General features: G+C 32.9%; 1 protein-coding gene and 1 pseudogene across 15 annotated transcripts in view; both read left to right on the top strand.

Annotated features, from left to right (window-relative positions):
• LOC141495276 (dnaJ homolog subfamily A member 1 pseudogene) lies at window positions 1-17,694 on the top strand (annotated as a pseudogene).
• Window positions 1-20,527, top strand: part of MRTFB (myocardin related transcription factor B) — a 328,483-nt gene that overhangs the window by 287,898 nt on the left and 20,058 nt on the right. For all 15 annotated transcript variants that reach the window (XM_074196435.1, XM_074196431.1, XM_074196428.1 and 12 more), the window contains one exon: window positions 18,506-18,753. In XM_074196435.1, coding sequence (XP_074052536.1) covers window positions 18,506-18,753 — 248 coding nt within the window. The remainder of the gene's footprint in view (window positions 1-18,505; window positions 18,754-20,527) is intronic.

Genomic DNA, 20,527 nt, shown 5'->3' with positions numbered 1-20,527 from the left:
GATCTATGTTTGTCCTTATTAGATTAAAACTATTCTCCCAGATTCCTTTGAACTGAAATTATATCTTTCAGCTTTTTTGTCATTTGTAGCACTTATCCAAACTGTACAGTGTATTTTCAGTCTGCAATCTTGAGAAAGGTCTACAATAAACATAGAACATGAGAGAACTTGCTTAAATGGAAGGAACTTTTCAACAAACTAACATTGTCTTTTTTAATTATTGGGAAACTCCATGAAATTTGGTTTAACGAAAACATAACAATATGCAAAAATGTTCCAAGAACTAGAAGGCAAACAATCATCAATCCTGTTTCTCTTGCCACAGAGGGAAGCCAAAAAAAAAAACTTAACAGATAAAATTTCAGTGTGTTATTTTCTGTTTTATGGACTTCACAAAAAAATGCTGACTTTAATAGTTAACATGGTCTTTGGAGTTTGTACTTGAGATCATTACTTAATGTTATCCCAGATGTATTATATGACAGATCCAATGTTTAAAGAGCAAAATAGTTTGTTTTTCTCAATTATGAAATAGAGGTTGACTAGTTGAAGCTTGGTCTGTCTGTACTGTTCTTTTAGATAAGCATGAACTTAGTGGCAGTGTTCCCACATTTTACTTTGTAAGAATAATTCATTTTTAATGATACTTCAGGAAGATTTTTTTTAATCATACATAATTTTTAAATGATGTTTATTTACTGGTATTAATACAGCTGTTTTATTTAAGAAAATTGCTTCAAAGTAGTATTTAACTAAAGTGTTTTTATGTGGAAGAATTAAGACTTATTCTGAATCGTTCATCATATAACTGAGAAGACCAAGGGGGAAAGTTACACGATGGAGATCTGGACTCTTTTACATCCAATTGTGCAAAAGTATACTTTGAAAAGAACATATTCTATCACTGGAAATCTTTAAGCACAGGCTAGATGACACTTTCTAAAAGCATATTTTTTCCTATTATTCTAGATTATTTTAAAATTCTGGTTTTCCCTACAACTATTATAATATATTCTTGAAGCATTTGAAGGGTCAGTAGTTCAACAGGTCAACTGATGAAGAAACTGTGAGGCAAAAAAGTTAAATGACTTATCTAAGACCTCAGCCAGAATGAATGCTAAATCTGAAAGTAAAACTGAGATCTACTACATCTGTGTTTTATCTAATAAATATTGCATTTAGATCCACATCATTTCTATTACAAATTTTCAAGTCAAGAATAATTTGAAATTAGGTCCTTGCCTTTTTTTGTTCTTCCACTTTGCAAAACTTCTGTCTTTACCTCTTGTCTCCTTCCTGTCCAACGAAAAATACCTTGGTTAAAAGAGAGCTAACACTTAAATCTACACCTTTGATCCCGTTCCCTCTCCCCCTTGTTTCTTTCTCTGATAAATATTTCCCCTCTCCTACAAACATGTTAGGATTACTCTTAGCCTTTTTTTTGGAGGGGGATGGGTAAGAAACCTTTCCTGGATTCTACTACTCTACCATTTGAGTTATACTTCCATCTTTCCTCTCTTATTGCCAAACTTCTGTCAAGAGTAGTTTCTATATTCCACTGAAAATATTCTAATGAACAATTATTACTAGTCTTCTAATTGTAAAATTTAACGGCTTTTAATCAGATTTTCCTTTACTTTGCATTGAATACTACTGATCTTTTTCTTTTATGCCCTCCTTTTTAAGCTTCTGTAAAACTGTACTCTTCTGAATCTTAATTTCAGTATCCTAAATATAAATATTTACTCAACCTATTTTTAACCCTCTTCTCTCTACTAGTTGACTTGAAAAATTCATCTGCAGCTTCAACTATTACCTATTTGTAGAGTGCTCATAAAACTGTTTATATACAACTCTGTTGTTGAATAATTTCAGTCGTGTCTGTCTTTAATCTCATTTGGGGCTTTCTTGGCAAAGATACTTAAAGTGGGTTGCCATTTCCTTCTCCAGCTCATTTTATAGATGAGGAACTAGTGTAAACTTGCCCAGAGTCACAGGCCAAATTTGAACTCAGACTCTCCTGACTCCATGGCTAGTGCTCTGTCCACTGTGCCTCAGAGAGTACAGAACCACCTTTCTAGCAGCTTACTATATCTCAGTTTTGATCCCTCACTGTTAACTTCAACTGACTAAAGTGTTTTCATCCAAAAGCAAACTTATCTTTTCCCACAAAAATCTGTTCCTCTTTCTTCCTTTTAACAGTTTAACAAAGGCATTGCTATTTTTCTAATCACCTATACTTCAAACTCAGGTTATTGTTGACCCTTTCTTTTGCTTTACCTACTGTTCAATCAGTTGCCAAATCCTTTTGATTCTATAACCTCTTCTCTATTCCCCTGTATTAAGAGTTGTTTGGGCTGCCATTAGCAGTTTCATCAGTCTTTCCATCCCTATATTTTCTTTAGTTTAGTGGGTTCCACTTCCCTCTGGAATTTCAAACCTGTGATTTCATTGAGAAGAGATTTGAGAATTCTGCCATGCCAGCTCAACTCAAAAGAAAAGGAAAAAGAATGTAGAATTTAGAAGACTACAGATAATGAGACTTTTATTAGCATTAAGACTAGCAAAACATCACCCAGTTCCCATCTAGTCACATGCACTCTAGAGCCACCATCATGAAACATTTGGAGCCTCTGCCACAATTCCTTATATCAGTTCAAACCTGTCTATCAGTCCCATTATGTTCTTATTACAAACTCACCCCCCCTTTTTCAGGTCTTGAGGACCATCATAAGTAATAATTTAATATTGACTACAATGGCTAACTCCCTTCCCTATTCTGACTCACCCATTGAGGTCAAATATACCTGTCAGTTCCCACAAAAAAATTTTTGCCACCACTATCTCTCCAACTTCATCATATTACAGAACTTCAGACTTGGGCCTTTGTTGAACATCTACACCAACCCCTTTTTATGAAAAATAATATCTGCAATATTCTAAATAAGTGGTCATCCAACCTTTGCAAAGCATTTTACAAATACTGTTTCACTTTATCCTCACAACAGACCTGAGGAGCATGTACTATTTTATTTCTTATTTTATAAAGGAAACTGAGTGAGACAAAGGTTAAATGACTTAGCCAGAATCATACATCATAAGTTTCTGAGACAGTATTTACTGACTCCAAGTCCAGTCCTTTATCCACTTTACCACTTAGCAGCCAGATTTTTATCCCAATTGTCTTTCAGCTTAATCATTTTAGCTTGATGTTCTGACCTGTCAAAATCCTGTCAACCTGCCATCTCTCTCCAAGCTTAAGAGTTTCTGAAAATTTTTCTAAGTTGTTGTTATGTTTCTTTCCAAGTTGAATATAGAAGTTTTAAAGAACATAGGGCCAATCACAAATCTCTGGGATGAATCTCCAGTAGATCCCTTCTTCCAAATCTATCTTTGCTCCCATCTTCAATAAATGCCTTTTTTTATTATGAACTTGACAAACATGAAATTATCTGTAGATAAAGAATAGAAAATTGATTATGGAACAGTGAATTACATATAGCTTGGTTTTTCAAATTGTTAAATTTAGCATGAAAGTACCAGTTGTTGCTCTGCTTGTCTGCTTCCTGAACTTCTTTCTGCTCTCTTAATTGGTCATTGATATTTCTTTTCTTTTTGACAGCATTATTACCACTCATTCCTCCCCAAATAAGTCTCCCCTAAATCCCCCAAAAGTTCCATCCCTTGCAATAAGTCAGAGGATTAGGATTGCAGTCAAGCATCTTTCTTCTATTCATGCCTTTTTTTAGGTTTTTTTAAGGCAATGGGGTTAAGTGTATTCATGCCTTTTTAAAATCTTAATTTGTTGATGATTATCCACATCATTTTCATTAGCCTTTTCTCTTTTTTATAGAAATTGTTTCTTTGTATCTTCAGAATTTCATCCTGTGGAGTTTCTCATACTATCATGATAATTTCTGTTGATTAGCTATAGAAAAATTGTACTATAAACTCTGTTGTTCATTCCCTTAGAACATATCCTACTTTTTGAACCACATGCTTTTTATTGTCACCATCCCATTTCCCCTCACTGATATAACCTCCTTTTGCAGTCTGCCCTTACCACAAAAATTATCAGATTTTCCATAGTGTGCTATGTGATACCCAGAGAGTGTAGAAAGTAGAACATGATGTGTCTTTCAACAAAGTACCACCAGTTCACGTACTTTTCAACAACTAGATTAATAAGTCAAATCTTTTTGAATCTTCCAGGTTATTAGCTCAGGGCCTTCTAATTCAAACTCCCTGATATTACTCTGGTACATCCAGTTTTTTTATTGGTCCCTGTTCCTAAAGAAAGACTGAAGTCATCATCATTGCAATCATTCCAGAAAAAAAGTTTGTACTCCAAGAAAGATTGGACACCCCAAAAACAGATTAATCAAATTATAATACTCAAATGAATAGGAGAACTAAGGAATCATACCTAGTACACTGCCATGGAAATACCATTCCTAATTTCTGAAGGCCAAGGCATTAGGCTGAAAAGCTAATGATTAATAAAGCAAATCAGAAACAATAGAGATATGAGCAAACAAAGTTTCCTATTTTTGAGTTTGTTCCATCTATCATACCTGTTTTGACTCACTTTTATTTCTATGTTTTGGATTAACTGGAATTTTTTTAATTTCTTTCTTAATTACCCTGATACCTTCTAGTTTATCGGTTTTAATTAACCTAGTCACCCCTTAGCTTCAGTGGTTCAAATTGTTCTCATTTGCTTTATATGGGAGTACTAAGTGAATTTTTGAACATTTAAAAAATGCAATTGTCGGTCTCACTTTTAAATAAAAGTGTTTTGAGAAAATTTTTTGATAATAGTTAATAGGTTTGTTTTGATAAGGAAATTGGTTAAAGCAAGCACAGTGGAAATTGGTTTTATATTCTCTAATATCATAGTGCTTCTAAATTCCTGCTATCAGTTATGTTTTGTGAAATAATTCCATGTAAATTCAAGGCAGTAGTTTTGAGGAATTTGTTTTAGGATAGTTGTTGTAAGGGTAAAGACCATGTTATTTACTTTGCTTGAAAAGAAGCAAAAAGGAGCTAGAGCCACATAGTAGATAGAACACCAGGCCTTGAGTCAAGAAGACCTGAGTTCAAATGCAGCCTCAGACACTAACTAGCTGTATGACCCTGTGCAATATGACCCTTTTTTGCCATAGTTTCCTCATCTATTAAATGAACTGGAGACGAAAATGACAAACTACTCTACTATTTTTACCAAGAAAACCCCAAATGGGGTGACAAAGAATTGGACACAACTGAAAAAAACTGAAAAGTTTACTATAAACTAAGAGAACAAAGAATATATAACTTCAGTCATTGTTTCATTTTAAAAAAAAACCAATGTATGAAGGAATAAGAGAGGAATGTGAATTGTACCTGAATAATTATATAATTAAGAAGATAATATTTATTCATAGGAATACATATATTGTTAGAAATAGATGACAATGAACTTAAAAGTATAGTATTCAGAATATAACAGAGCCAAAAAGAAAGCTCTGTTAGAAATAATGAAAAAGTTGACAAAATATACTTTAGTGAGTTCTATTCATTCAATAAAGTGCCTTTTTTCTTTATATGTTCTAACATTTTGCCATTCCTTATAAAGTTCCATTATCTATTTCCATGCTAATCCTGAATCCAATGTAGTATAGAGCAAAAGTGTAAAAAGCATTGAATTATGGAGATATTGAAATGCAAATAAGAATTCATCAGATACAATCTTGAATGGTTCAGCAAATTTAATCAGTCTGCATGGAAAACAGATCAGCCCAGAGACAGATGTTCAAGCTGTCAAGGAAGGAAAAATGTTCAAAAGAAAAAAAATTTGGAAGGTCGTATTAACAGGGACATGAAAGTTGATCAGAAGATAATACTCCATGATGAAGGTCTTCAGGAAGCAGAACTAGAGCCAGGAAAAATTATCGATGTTTTGGATCAAAAGAACAATGTTATATAAACACAAAAAGATGAGAACCTTTTCATGTATCTGGATATTTTGGTTGAAGCACTGTGCGACTCTCAGAAACTAATTATCAACCCTTGGCAGTAGAACTAAAGTTACTACTCTCATCCTGGTCTAGATGTCAAACGTGGAGATATCAAATATGTACTGAATGAAGGCATGTCAGTTTTATCACAGACCTTATGGAAAGGGGTTCTAATAACTTAATTTAGGGTAAATTTATCAGAGAATGACTTCCTTTCATCATTGTTGGGAAAAGTTAATGCCTGAAAGAAAGCAAATAGAGAAGACTGAGAAAATAGATCAGGTAAAACTGGTTGATGTCAACTCATTTCAAGGAAGAAAATGGTCATTACAGTGGAGAAACTTATGAGGATGATAAACATCATCCCAGAAAAATTCAGTGTCAGACTTCTGAATATAGGCCAGTGAATAATACTCTTCATTGTAATGCTGGCTTTTGTATGCAACAGTGAATAACTGAAAGGACTACAATCATCTTAACACACTCACTATTGTTTTTGATGTAATTATTCAACTATAGTTGTGATTTTTTCAATTAAAATCTAATATAAAATGCTAACTTTATATATAATTTATATTATTTTACAAAATAGTTCAGTATTGTTAATTATTTCCTTATGGTAAAGAGGCCCCCAGGCATTTTTCTCATGACATGTACTTTTCTCTTTTAATGTGTATATACTGTGGCTTAGATTTGAGTCTGGATTGACTAAATATACAAAAGCATTTATAATTGTCAAACTCTAAAATTATGTGCTGAATTCACCATCAGAAAAAAGAAAGAAACAGGAATGGTATAGTGAATATGAAATCAGGAAGACCTGGGTCCAAATCCTGCCTCTGACTTATAATAGCTGGACAAGTCCTGGACAAGTCATATAATCTCTGCTTTATTTCCTCACTTGTAAAATAAAGTTGGAATAAATTGGTCTTTATTGGCCTCTGAGATCCCTTCCATCTCTAAATTTATGATCCTGATAGCCTACAATCTAAAGAAAAGAGTCTACGTGTAGCACACATTAGTATAATAGATGGTAAAGAGATGGCCGAAGTAAACAGTAAAATGGGATGAAGTACAGTTCAACAGTCAGGCCAAGCTAGATATAGTGAGCTATAATCATCATAGATTGACTCAGTAGACAAAACATCATGGCACACTTTTAGTTATCCAGGTTCACTACCATCTTCTTATCTCATTTAGACCATTTCAGTTTCTTTTTTTTTCCCCTCTTTCCCTCTACAATCCATTTTTCACAGAGCTGCCCATGTGACTTTCCTAAAGCACAGGCCTGAACATATCATGTCCCTATTCAGTAAAAGCTAGTAGTTCCCCAATACCTCTGGGATCACATCCAAATTCTCCTGTTTCATTTTTATTTATTTATTTTTTATTAAAGATGTTGAGTTTTACAATTTCCCCCCCAATCTTACTCCCCTACCCACCCACGGAAAGCAATCTGTCAGTCTTTATTTTGTTTCCATGCTGTACTCTCCTGTATAGTTTTTTTTTTTTAGTTTTTGCAAGGCAATGATGTTAAGTGACTTGCCCAAGGCCATACATTAAAACCCTTCACAATATAGCTCCCACCCACCTTTCTAGTATTTTTATTGCTTATTATTCCCTTTCATGTGCTATACTGTTCAGCCAAACTGGCCTTCTGACTATTCCTTATATATTAGTTCATGCATTCCTTATACACTAGTCTGCATGCCTGCACCCAGGCTTTCTCCCAGGCTTGAAATGAACTCCTTCCTCACCTTCACATATTCAAATCCCTAGTTTCCTTCAAAAATCTAATTCAACCACCACCTCCTAGATGAGACCTTTCTTGATCTTGCCCTACCCCCAATAAAATTAAACTCTATTCATGCATTCTTTTTGCCTCAATATATTTAAGGTTTTCTATTCTATACTATGATTTTTGGAACATCCTATATTTATATACACATTATTTCCTCTGATAGTTCCTTGGGTGCAGGGATTGTTTCATTTTTGTTTTATGTCAAAGTCTATTATAGTGCCTGGCACTGACATTTAGTAGGTACTTGTTGATTGATTCTTCTTTCTTGACTCAGTAATCATTCACTGAAGTCTTCCTTATGCCAATCCTGGCTTTCTGACTATACTGGAGATAATATAATTAGAGTAAGCCTGGAGATCCCTTAGATGTGGAATTTTTACATGTTTGTTCAGGATTCATCATTTCTTTCACAATAATCTTCCACTGCACTCAGATGCTATAGTTTTTTTCAGACCACTGTTTCTATTTTTAATAACAATGTTGCTTTTAAAAAGTTATCTAATCATTTCACAATTTAAATAATACTTCCCCAGTCTCTGTGCTTCTGAAATGAAAATTGTTGAGACAAAAATTCATGCAGGATGTATCAAAGAAATAAGATGAAAAGCCATTCATTGAGAAAAGATATTTGCATTAATTATCTCTGATAGTCTTATATCCAAAATCTTTAGTGAACCCAGGCCAATATATAGGCTGCATATGTATAAGAAGACTGGTCATGGTGTCAAGAAAACTAGCTGGGTTAAAGAAAAGTCACTGGGAGTTTGTATGAAATGACTTAGTCTAAAAAAAGTTCAAAATCAAGAATAACCTTCCTTATAGATAAGCAGTTAAAAGCAATTTTTTTTTGATTTTTCAAGGCAATGGGGTTATGGGGTTAAGTGGCTTACCCAAGGCCACACGGCTAGGTAATTATTAAGTGTCTGAGGTCAGATTTGAACCCAGGTACTCCTGACTCCCAAGGCTGGTGCTCTATCCACTGTGCCACCTAGCTGCCCCCTAAAAGCAATTTTTTAAAATATCATTTGATATTATTTAGAATATTAAAAAGGATATTTTCAAAAGGACTCTTAAGTCATAGAAAAACATGTTCCAAATCTCTAATAATAAAATAATATAAAAACAATTTTGAGGTTTTACCCCATACCTCGCAAATCAACAAAAATGTCAGAAAATGGAATTAGTGTTGGAAGTACAGAAGGAAAGCAGATAAGTTGCTGATGAAACTGAACTAGTTCACCATTCTGGAAGACAATTTATCATTATTTATGTCAAGTAAATAAACTGTTCTAGCCTTTGAGCTAGAGAAGAACTTGCTATGAGAAATATATCTGAAAGAGAATAAAGAACTGTGTATGTGTATGTGTGTGTGTGTGTTGTGTGTGTCATCAGAGGGAGAGAGAGAGAGAAATATCCATAGATATCTGTATTTCTAGGGATATCAATGTAGAGATGCACACACACACACACACACACACACACACACACAAACCTATGTAGCAGGTTTTTTTTTTTATGGTAGCCAGAACTAGAAACAGAATTGCTCTTCATTGATTGCCTAATTTTGGTAAATTAATATAATATTGTTATAGAATATTCCTAATGCTATATATAAGAAATGAGTAGCTTAAGGAATTCAGAGAAGTATAAGAAGATTTGTATAAACTGATTCAGAGTGAAGTAAACAGATCAAGAAAGACTTTATTTGTGATACAGTATAGATGTTTAAGTCATGGAAATGAAAAGAAAATAAAACTAAACAGAGCTGTAGATGCATTATGTTTTGTATATTATCACACTTGGAGTTGTGTAGATTGATTAATGTTTTTCTTTGTCATGTATTGAGATTTCATGAAAATATAAGGCATCAATAAAACAACAACAAAATATAGTGATGAGTCAGTTCTACCATGTTATTCCTGTAAAAATGTCATGTAAAACTTTCATTTACATGATCTTATTTGAAGCTCAAAACAACATGTAAAACAGTGAGTGTGTGTTTTATTGTCCTCAATTTTCAGATGAGGAAAGTAAGGTTATTCATTTCACAGTTCACAACAATGGCACCAGAAACCATAACTACTATCCATTATCCTTTCTACTATACCATTCTGGTTCTCTGACTATACTAGAGATAATATAGTTAGAGCAAGCCAGGAGATTCCAGAAGAACTATTTCCTATCAGTAAAGTAAACAAAATAGAACTGGGAATTTTATATGTTTGTTCAGTAATTTTATGGTTATTCCCCAGAAATGTTCAACTGATTAAATGACATAATAATATGTCACCCCCAAATAGATCCTTTTTCAAACAAAACCATTAATAATTGGAATAAAACTCTTCTTGTCAAGGTCTAACATTTTTATTACATAATTAAAATGTTTTCATAAATTAAGTTGCATTAGATATTTGTAAGGCACCATCACTGTTTACTAATTTAGCAGTTTTAGTCAGATTATCTATCTCCACTGGTACAATGAGAATGGGGCAGCCAGGTGGATGGAGCATGAGATCTGGAATCAGGAAGACTCATCTTTTAGCCTCAGACATTTAATAACTGTGTGACCCTAATCAAGTCATTTAGCACTGTTTGCAACAGTTTCTTCATTTAACTGAAGAAGGAAGTGACAAAACTACTCCAATATTTTTGTCAAGAAAACCTAAAATGGGGTCACAGATAGTCAAATATCACTGAAATGACTGAACAAACACAATAAGGATAATTATCAGGTAATGTACTCTTCCCAGGGTACTTAAAAATAAATTTCATACTGTCCCTAGGATTCAAAGCCATTTTCAGACAACAGCATAATTCATCCTGCAAAAATATCAGTGAAGGTAAATAGTTCACATTCTTAAAGAAGAGACTGTGAGGTAAAGAGTATTAGTCAATTTTAAAATCCCTTTTGGTACAGTAAAAAAACTAATAATATTTCTTCAGAAACATTCTACTTGCCAGTAGCCTCACATAATAAGCATCTTATTTAATTGATAAAGGGCTTAGCAAGATAGTAAAGGCAGCCTAGAAGAGAGTCCCTTTGACTACACTTCTACATTCTTGTTCAGGTGTACCATTGTCAAATACTTCAAAGGAAGTTCCCCTTTTATAGGATGTATAGATTCTATTCAGTACAGGAAAAATATAGCAAAAAAGAAGCATTTGAACAAGTATAGCAAAATGAAAACTATGTGGGGAAAAATTTAAGGATGAAGAAAGCAAAGAATAGCTTAATATTAAAAATGATTGGTTTGACAGTATATTTTCCAGCAACACAAAAATTAGAGAAATTAAAATTGCAGTGACAGAGAACCTGGGTTTTAAGAGTAAGCATCAATATAGTGAGTGCATCACTAGTGTTAGGACCTAGGGAAGTTGAAAAAGGGAAAAATGAAGGTTAGCTTTTAATAACTCATTTTTACAAATACCATAACATTTTTTAAATGCCATAATATTCTGCTATCCATGGCATGTGGAAATTTATTTTTCTGATAAGTCAAGGTTTGTTAAAGGAAAAGCTCAAAGTATCCAGAAAACAATAACATATGAGAAGTCTAATTTTGAAATAGGGATGGGAGGTGATTATTTTTAAAACCTTACCTGGTGAACACAAATGCCTCATTTTGACTTTGATGGCACTTTATTAATTTAAAAGAAAATTCAAATGATTGAGAAGAGACATAGTCAAGGTGATAGAAAGCAATTCAGTGAATTCCTCCCCAGATACTCATCCTAACAGTTCTAGAAAATGTACCAGATCATGTCCTTTTAGAGAAATCCAGGTAAAATCTCAATGGATCCTTTGTCTAGCTATGTTCAGCCTAGGGAATAAACAGGAAAGCTTTTGGACACTAGACATAGAGTTGGTCCAGGAACACTCTAGCATAGAAGAAGAGCCCAGGTCTTCATGATAGGGACAGGTGCTGATTGTCAACTTTGTCACTCGCTGTCCAATCCTTGGTCATAAATATAGGTGGAGTGAGAAGGGACCTGCACTGACAGTGATGTTCCAAGATAGGGAAGCCACATACCAGATACCAAGAAAGGTAGTAGTTCAGAAGCCAGCAGCAATGCCTAGTTTCACTTCCAAAGGTCAGCCTATCTTGAAGAAGAATAACCAGGGCAGGAATCCCAGAACAAAGGGGATATGATTACTCTACCATTCTGTGCCAAAAGAGCTTTCTAGTTGGCTGAACAGCATGCTACCTACCCTTACTCAGATCCTAAACCAGTTCAGGAGTTTATAGAGTTTAGACCATGGGAGGAATAATTAGACTTTGTCCAGGATAAGATTACTTTAAGAACACTGAAAGTGTGCAGATCTCCAACCTGCACTGTCCCTGAGATCCAGGGGCAAAACAAAACAATATTCTCAAGAGAAGAAGTATCAGGTCCAGCCATTCTGATCTCTATAAACGCACAAAGTCTGGGCCCGACATCAAGTTCAAAGTCAGGAAGTAGAATGAAAGAATGAACAAACAAAAAAAGAATCCCATCCAAATGAATTCTTATGATGGAACAGACACTTCAAATACAAATAGAGAAGAAGAAAATGTCTCCCAAACATCTACAAGCAGCACCTCAGAGAAAAATATAACTTGGGTACCAGCTAAACTAAGATTTCTGAAACTGATGAGTTCATTTTAAAAAAGGAGCAAAATATTTTTTATCAGTGGAATGAGAACTAGAGAAAGAACTGGAAAGGAATCTAATAACTTGGCACAAGAGGTAAAAATCCTTGCCCAAACAACTGAATTCCCTCTGAAAATTCAGTGAGCCCAGGGGGAAAATTTATGGAGAAAGTTTGAGCAATAATTTGTTTAGAATATAGAGTATATGAAAGAGAATAATAGGAAATAAGTGTGTAAAAGTTAAGGGAAAGTCTTAAAATGGCAGACTGAGAAGTTTGTATTTCATCTAAAAGTAAAAGGGAACCACTGAAAAATTTCTGCTAGTGAATGCTATAGTCAAACTGGTCCCTGTAAGAAGGTCAGTTTGACAGCTGTATTGAGGATGAATTACAGGGATGAGACTAGAAGATCAAGTAGACTACTTTAGTAATCCATACATTGAAATCCTCATTGAATGAATAGATGGAGATGAAGGAGAAGAAATAGGCAAAGATGACTCAAAATTAGAGATCTGTTTAAGGGGGAAAGAATATTATATACTCAACAGAAAAGTAAAGGTGAAGAGTGGGGGAGAATAGGTTTAATTGATGAATATCATTAGTTCAAATGTAATAGGAAAAATATATTGTTAGTTTAAAAATACATAGTGGGATGTTCATTTAACCTGTTTCCTCAATTATAAAATGGGGAGAGTTTTGAGGACAAAATGAGATATTTTTAATACAAATAGCACAGAGCCTCACCTTTAGTAGTTGCTATATAAAGCTAGCTGTCATAATCCTAGAGGAGTAACAGTAGTGTAATAAAAAAGTGTGGGACTTGGAGACATAAGAGGCTTGGATCCTGCCTCTGACAGTTGAGTGATCTTAGGCAAGTCACTTAACAAGGGTCAGTTTTCTTCTCTGTAAACTGGATAATATTTGCCTTTAAGAAGCCTTTGACATTATACAAAACTCATTTATGCTTTTTTAAAAACCCTACAAAGAACAGACACAGAGACCTCTTTTTTATTATCAGAATAAATATATAAAACCAAAAGTAAGCCTCATATGTAATGAGGATACACTAAAAGCTTTCTTAAAAATTGCAGGCTGAAGGGCAGCTAAGTGGCACAGTGGATAGAGCACCAGCCCTAGAGTCAGGAGGACCTGAGTTCAAATCCAGCCTCAGACACTTAATAATTACGTAGCTGTGTGGCATTGGGCAAGTCACTTAACCCTATTGCCTTAAAGTAAAAACAAAAGAAAAATTGCAGCCTACACAGCAAACCCTTAAAAATCCTAGAGCAATAATAGAAAGGGAAATTCCATCCCAAATAGTAATATTGTGCTTAAAATATTTGGGTTCAGTCTACTAAAGCATACAAATTTCTGGTATAGATTCAATTACAAAATGCTCTTAAGGAAATTGATAACAATAGCTGAAAGAAGTATTTAAGCAATTATGATTGGATATGCTAGGATAGTTAAAAATGACATTATTACTAAAATTAGCTTATAATTTTAGTGCCATATTAATGAAACTATTTCATTTTACAGAACTTTGTTAGTGAAGTTTATTTGGAAAATCAAAATAAATAGGTACCCAAGGAAGTAATGAGATTGAGACAAAAAAAGAGATAGTATTTCCAGAGTATATTTCAAAGCAGCAGTTATCAAAACCATCTGAAATTATTTGATTGGGGAAGGGGGGGAGAGATCAATGAAACAGAATAGACAAAAAAAAATCAGAAACAATAGAACTCAATAATTCTGTTTAGTAAACTGAAAAACAGTTTACTTAGGGGGGAAAAATCCCCACTTAATATTATAAAACCAGAGAGTAATCTGATAAAAATTACTTAGACCAACACTTTATGCCATATTCCAAAGTATTTTAAATATTTAAAATATTAACATTAAAAATTAGAATCAGGGCCAGCAAGGTAGCACAGTAGATAGATCACTGGCCTAGGAGTCAGGAGGACCTGAGTTCAAAATTGGCCTCAGACACCTAAGAATTGACTAGCTATGTGACCTTGGGCAAGTCACTTAACCCCATTGCCTTAAATAAAAACTTTTTTAAAAAATTAGAAGCAAATTATTATACCTCCCATACCCATAGATAAATATGTTCTTAAATAAGAAAAAGAGGCAGTTACAAAATAAAAAGTAGACAATTTTGATTATATGAAACTGAAAAGTTTCTGTACAAGCAAAATTAATGCACCTAGGATAAAAAGGGAAGCCAGTCAGTTGAGAGAGAACTTTTTGTTTCGTTTCTTGTATAAAATTTGGTTTCCAAGGTACATAAAAATTGCAAGCATGACCATATGAAAAAGAATGCTATATATCACCAGTAGTTAATGCAAAACAAAACACTTGAAACAAAACACTCACACAAGGCAAATTTGCTAAAATGGTAATAGTCTGTGTTAAAGATGTTAAGGAAAACTAAGCCCACTAGTACATTACTAGTCAAGCTCTGAATCAGTCAAACATCTTGGAAAGCAATTTAGAGTCATGTAAATTAACTGATTAAAATATCCATATCCTATGGGAATAGAGATTCTACTAAATTTATACCCTAGGAGGTCAATGATAGGAAGGGGAAAGTTCCCATATACACCAAAATATTTATTTCATCTATTTTTTATGATACAAGATTCAAAATAGATGTAGACAAAAGTAAATACCATTGACTGGGGAATGGCTAAAAATATAATGGAAAATTGCATGATAGATATAAAGAACCTTGGAAAGATTTCTAAGATCCGGCTCAGAGTAAACAAGGAAAATGTAACTACAATGTAGCTACAATGACTACAGCAATGTTAACTAAAAAAAAAAAACCCATGGAACAATCAAAAGTGAATACTGCAAAATTATGATGCATAACTCCATCACATTCCTTTGCAAAGGATGAACATATTGCACACATGTTCAGACTTTTCCTATGTATCTATAATTTTTGCTGAAATCAGCATTTCTTATAAGGGATGGCTCCCGAAGGGGGGAGGAGGAAAGAGAATGGGAAATATCCTAAAAGAAATTTTGGTGATTAAAATATATAAAAGATATCATTAAAATTTATTTTTAAATAATATCTACCTCAGTGTGAAATAACATGTAAAATATATTGCAACATATAAATTAGAACTATTGAAATGAAAAACTGAAATATATTTTTTCTATCAAGTATAATTTATCTTAATCTAAATTAAATCAGTGATTTTCAAATAAAATGTTGTGGGGAAAAGGAGAGGCACAAATACAACAATTATTTAAGAAAGGTATTATGTCTTCACTAATTTATATTATTATTACTGGTTAGTAGCTTGCTAGCATATAATTTCTTTCCTAACTTTTTTTTTAATACACACACACACCAAAATTTGTTTTTGATATATAGCTGCTTTAGAAAAAAAATCAAAAACAAACTCCAGTTCCATAGTGATGCTAAGTGAGGAAAGCAGTTAACAGATGATTTACTATACTTGAGACAGTTGAATAAGAATAATGATATACTATCTGTAGACATTAATTGAATAGTTAGTTAAATAGAATTCAGAATGTGATTTACAGTCAGGTTGCAGTTACTGTAATGAATTTGGAAATAATCTTATTCTTAGTAATGTTATATATTTTTGACAGCAGACAATTGGATAAATAATTGGATAATTAATATTTCATGATGAAAAGTTCAGCTTTTGGCACCCTGACTTGATCTTCCTTTGTTTTCTCCAGAAAGCAAATAAAACTACAATTAACATCTGACATGTTTTAAGTTTCATGAAAGTTTGCATGATATAAATTATCTGTAGCTATATTTAGGAATTTGAATCGCATTCATTTAAAATAGAATCAGGAGCACTGGTACTACATTGGCTGATTTCCTACGAAATATTGGTCAGAAAAAAATGCATTGGCCAGATATTTGTATCTTGAGAACTAGCACCACAGAAATGATTCCATGATCCATCTTTTAAAATGTAGTCAATCAGAAATGCCTGGGGAGATTGCATGAACTGATGCTGAAAGCAGTGAGCAGAACCAGGAGAACAATGTACACATTAACAGAATCATTGTGTGAAGATCAACTATGATGGACTTAGCTTCTCTCAGCAGTTCAAGTGATCAAGGACAATTCTAAAAGATGGAAAACGCCATCCACATCCAGAGAAAAACTGGAGCCTGAGTACAGAGCAGAGCACATTGTGTTCACTTTTTAAAACTTTCATATTTTGTTTCACTTGTACAAAAATATTCATAGCAGCCCTGTTTGTAGTGACAAAGAATTGGAAATCAAGTAAATGTTGTTCAAATGGCAAATGGCTTAGCAAACTGGGGTATATGTATGTCATGGAACACTATTGCTCTATTAGAAACCAGGAGGGACAGGAATTCAGGGAAGCCTGGAGGGATTTGCATGATCTGATGCTGAGCGAGATAAGCAGAACCAGAAAAACACTGTACACCCTAACAGCAACATAGGGGTGATGATCAACCTTGATGGACTTGTTCATTCCATCAGTGCAACAATCAGGGACAATTTTGGGCTGTCAATGGAGAATATCATCTGTATCCAGATAAAGAACCATGGAGTTTGAACAAAGTTCAAGGACTACTCTCTTTAATTTAGGAAAAAAAAAAACATATCTTATTGTCTGATCTTGTTATCTCTTATATTTTTTGTTTCTTCCTTAAAGTATGATTTCTCTCTCATCACACTCAATTTGGATCAATGTACAACATGGAAACAAAGTAAAGACTGACAAATTGCTTTCTGTGGGGGGGGAGGGAAGTAAGATTGGGAGAAAAATTGTGAAACTCAAAATAAATAAAATCTTTAATAAAACAAAAAAACATTTTATGTTTTTTTCATGATTCCTCCTCCCCTTTAATTCTACTTCTTTCACAGCATGACTAATATCAAAATATGTTAAATATGATTGTACATGAGCCTATCAGATTACTTGCTGCCATGGAGGGAAGGGAGGATGGTAAAAAAAAAAAAGCTTACAAAACTATGGATGTTTGAAAACTCTCCTTTCATGTAATTAGAAAAAATAAAATACCATATAAAATAAAATATGAATTCAATTCATTGGAGGAGTTACAACTTTACAGGTTAATATTAAGTAACATGTTCTATTAAGTAGCAAATTAATCTCTATGGTTGTTTTTTCCTAGCTGCATTTAATTTAATTTAATTTTACATTTTTTTAAAGAATATGCACAGTATTAAAACCTTTGGAAAAATTCTTACAAGAAAATCTCTTCAAAATGTAGTTTTGCAATGTTGAAAGACTTTAGAACTCCAATCAATGCAGTGACAAAAACAAGATTCCAGAGATGAAGTATGCTAACCACCTCTTCCCAGAAAGGTGATGGATTTAAAATGCAAAATGAGGCATAACATGACCAATATAGAAATTTGTTTCACTTGATTATTTTCTCCTTTTTTTAATTACTTGATATAATTGGAAAGCATAGTAATAAAACATTTTACTGTAGTTTTAAATATAATGATATTAATTTTTAAGAAACAAAACATTATTAATTATACTTTAGATGTATAATTTAAATGACAAACTGAAAAGTCCAGTTTTCTTCAAATTTTACTCTCTTTAAGGGTTTATTACAAGAATAAAATTCCTTTCTGATGTATTTGAACTTTTTTTAGAAATCAATTTTGAATTAAAATTCATATAAAAAATTTAACAATTTGATCTCTACTATAGTCTAGTTTTTAAGAGTTTTTTCCTCTCAGATGTTACCAAATTAGACAAAGTACTTTCAAGCAGTCTCTGATCATTATCCTCACCTGCTTTTTGTCTGAAATTTTATTACATTGGGTGTACCTATATAAACATGGATGTTGAAAAAGGAAAGGAGGATCTGATTGCAGTCATTCTTAACTTGGGAGAAAGAGCTCAAAGCAAAAAAAAAAAATTCTTTCAATTCCCATTTTTTCTCACAAATAAGTATCCTACTCCTTTATTTCATTGGTTTCAAATTAGACATGTAAGAGGATAGATTTTAGTTCACTGCTATCTATGAAACTTTTTCTGTTTCCTTTCTTTCTTTGAATAGCAAAGTCATCCTAAGAATCCAAATGACAAGCACAGAAGCAAGAAATGTAAAGATCCCAAACCTCGGGTTAAGAAGTTGAAGTACCATCAGTATATCCCACCAGATCAGAAAGGTGAGAAGAACGAGCCACAAATGGACTCCAACTATGCCCGTTTACTACAGCAGCAGCAGCTTTTCCTGCAGCTACAGATCCTGAGCCAACAGCAACAACACTACAACTACCAGACTATTCTACCTGCACCACTTAAGTATGGAAGATTTTGTCAATATTTTCTTTGCAGAGATATATTTATTCTTTAACTAGGAAATCATAGTACTAGACTTAGAGCTATATATACTTATGCCCTTCTTTTTGCTCTTTCCCTCACAAAGTTGAAAGACCTCTGTTAATTTAAAACAGCCAATATATGAGGACTCAGACCCATCTTTTGTAGCATAATTTTGTATTCTCCAGGAGACTCTGAAATTATTAGAAGATAGAATTGACTGCTTACAATTCAGCATAGAAGATAGTAAATAGTTCAGGATAAATTTTATTGTGTAGATTGTAAATACCATAATACTTCAGAAAACTGGTTTTTTCCTAAGGTTCTTTTAAAGCACATCTTCTGTGAAAAATGATATTATGGTTCCTTACTCATTCAGTTTCATTTTCAATACCACACTGAATAGTAATAGGGATGATGGGCATTCTTGTTTTGAACTGTGATTTTATTAGTAAAGCTTTTAACTTATCCCCATAACAGATAATGCTTATTCTTGGTTTCAAATAGAGATTACTATGTTATTTTATGTTATTTTATTTATTTTTTGGAGGCAATCAGGGTTAAGTGACTTACCCATGATCACACAGCTAGTAAATGTTTGAGGTCAAATTTGAACTCAGGTCCTCCAGATTCCATAGCCAGTGCTTTATCCACTTGTTTTTTGAAACTATTTCTATGTTTTCCAGTATTTTTAACAGGAATGGGTGTTGTATTTTGTTAGAAGATTTTTCATTATTAAAATACTAATTTGATGTTATTAATATGATCATTTATGTTTATAGTTTTCCTAATATTGAACTGCCTCTGCAATCCTGGTATAAGTATAGCCTGTCTAGTGTATGATCTTTATATTACTGCTCATAATCTTCTTGTTAATATTTTATTTAAAACTTTTGTATCAATATTCATTAGAATTATTGGACTATAGTTTTCTGTCTCTGTTTTGAATCTCCCTGTATTATATATAAGATCATATTTGATCAGAAAAGTAATTGGGTAGAAGCCCTTCTTTCCCTTTTTTTCCAAGCAGTTTATATGGTATTAGAATTGTTAGAATTCTTGGTAGAACTCACATGTAAATCTATCTGGTTCTGTGAGGAGTTTTGTTTTTTTACTTTATTTTATGGGGTTCATTTATGGCTTGTTCAATTCCTTTTTTAAAGATAGGGATAAGTATTCTATTTCTATAAGTATTCTAATTCGTATTTTATAAATATTAATCCATTTTATGTAGGTTGTTGGTTTTTTCAGCCTGGATAGAAAATTTTCCAATAATTGCTTTTATTTCTTCTTCAGTAGCTGTGATTTTTATCTTTTTTAATATTGATACTAGTAATTCGTTTTTTCTCTCTTTTAAATCAAATTAATCAATGTCTTGTCTTTTTATTATTGTTCTTGTTTTACAAAAATCTAGCTTCTATGTTTATTAGTTTAGTGGGATTTTTCACTTTTCATTTTGTTAATCCTTTGATTTTTCAGGATTCCTATTTTGATAGAGAGATTTGTTTTCTAGATTTTTTAAATTGCATTCCCAGTTCATTGTGATCTTCTCTTTCTTTCTTTTAGTAATGAAAGCATTTATAGATATAAATTTTCCTAAGTACTGCTTTGGCTTGATTTCACAAAATTTTTGTATGTTGTCTCATTAATAACATTATCTTTAATGAACTTTATTATTTCTTTGATTTATTCTTTTCCCTACCCATTCTTTTGAACTGTTATTTAGCTCCTTCAGAGGCCCTTTTAGTAAATACAA

The sequence above is a fragment of the Macrotis lagotis genome, chromosome 8 (assembly GCF_037893015.1).
Source record: "Macrotis lagotis isolate mMagLag1 chromosome 8, bilby.v1.9.chrom.fasta, whole genome shotgun sequence".
NCBI lineage: Eukaryota > Metazoa > Chordata > Mammalia > Peramelemorphia > Peramelidae > Macrotis > Macrotis lagotis.
This window is presented reverse-complemented; position numbering and strand designations above follow the sequence as displayed.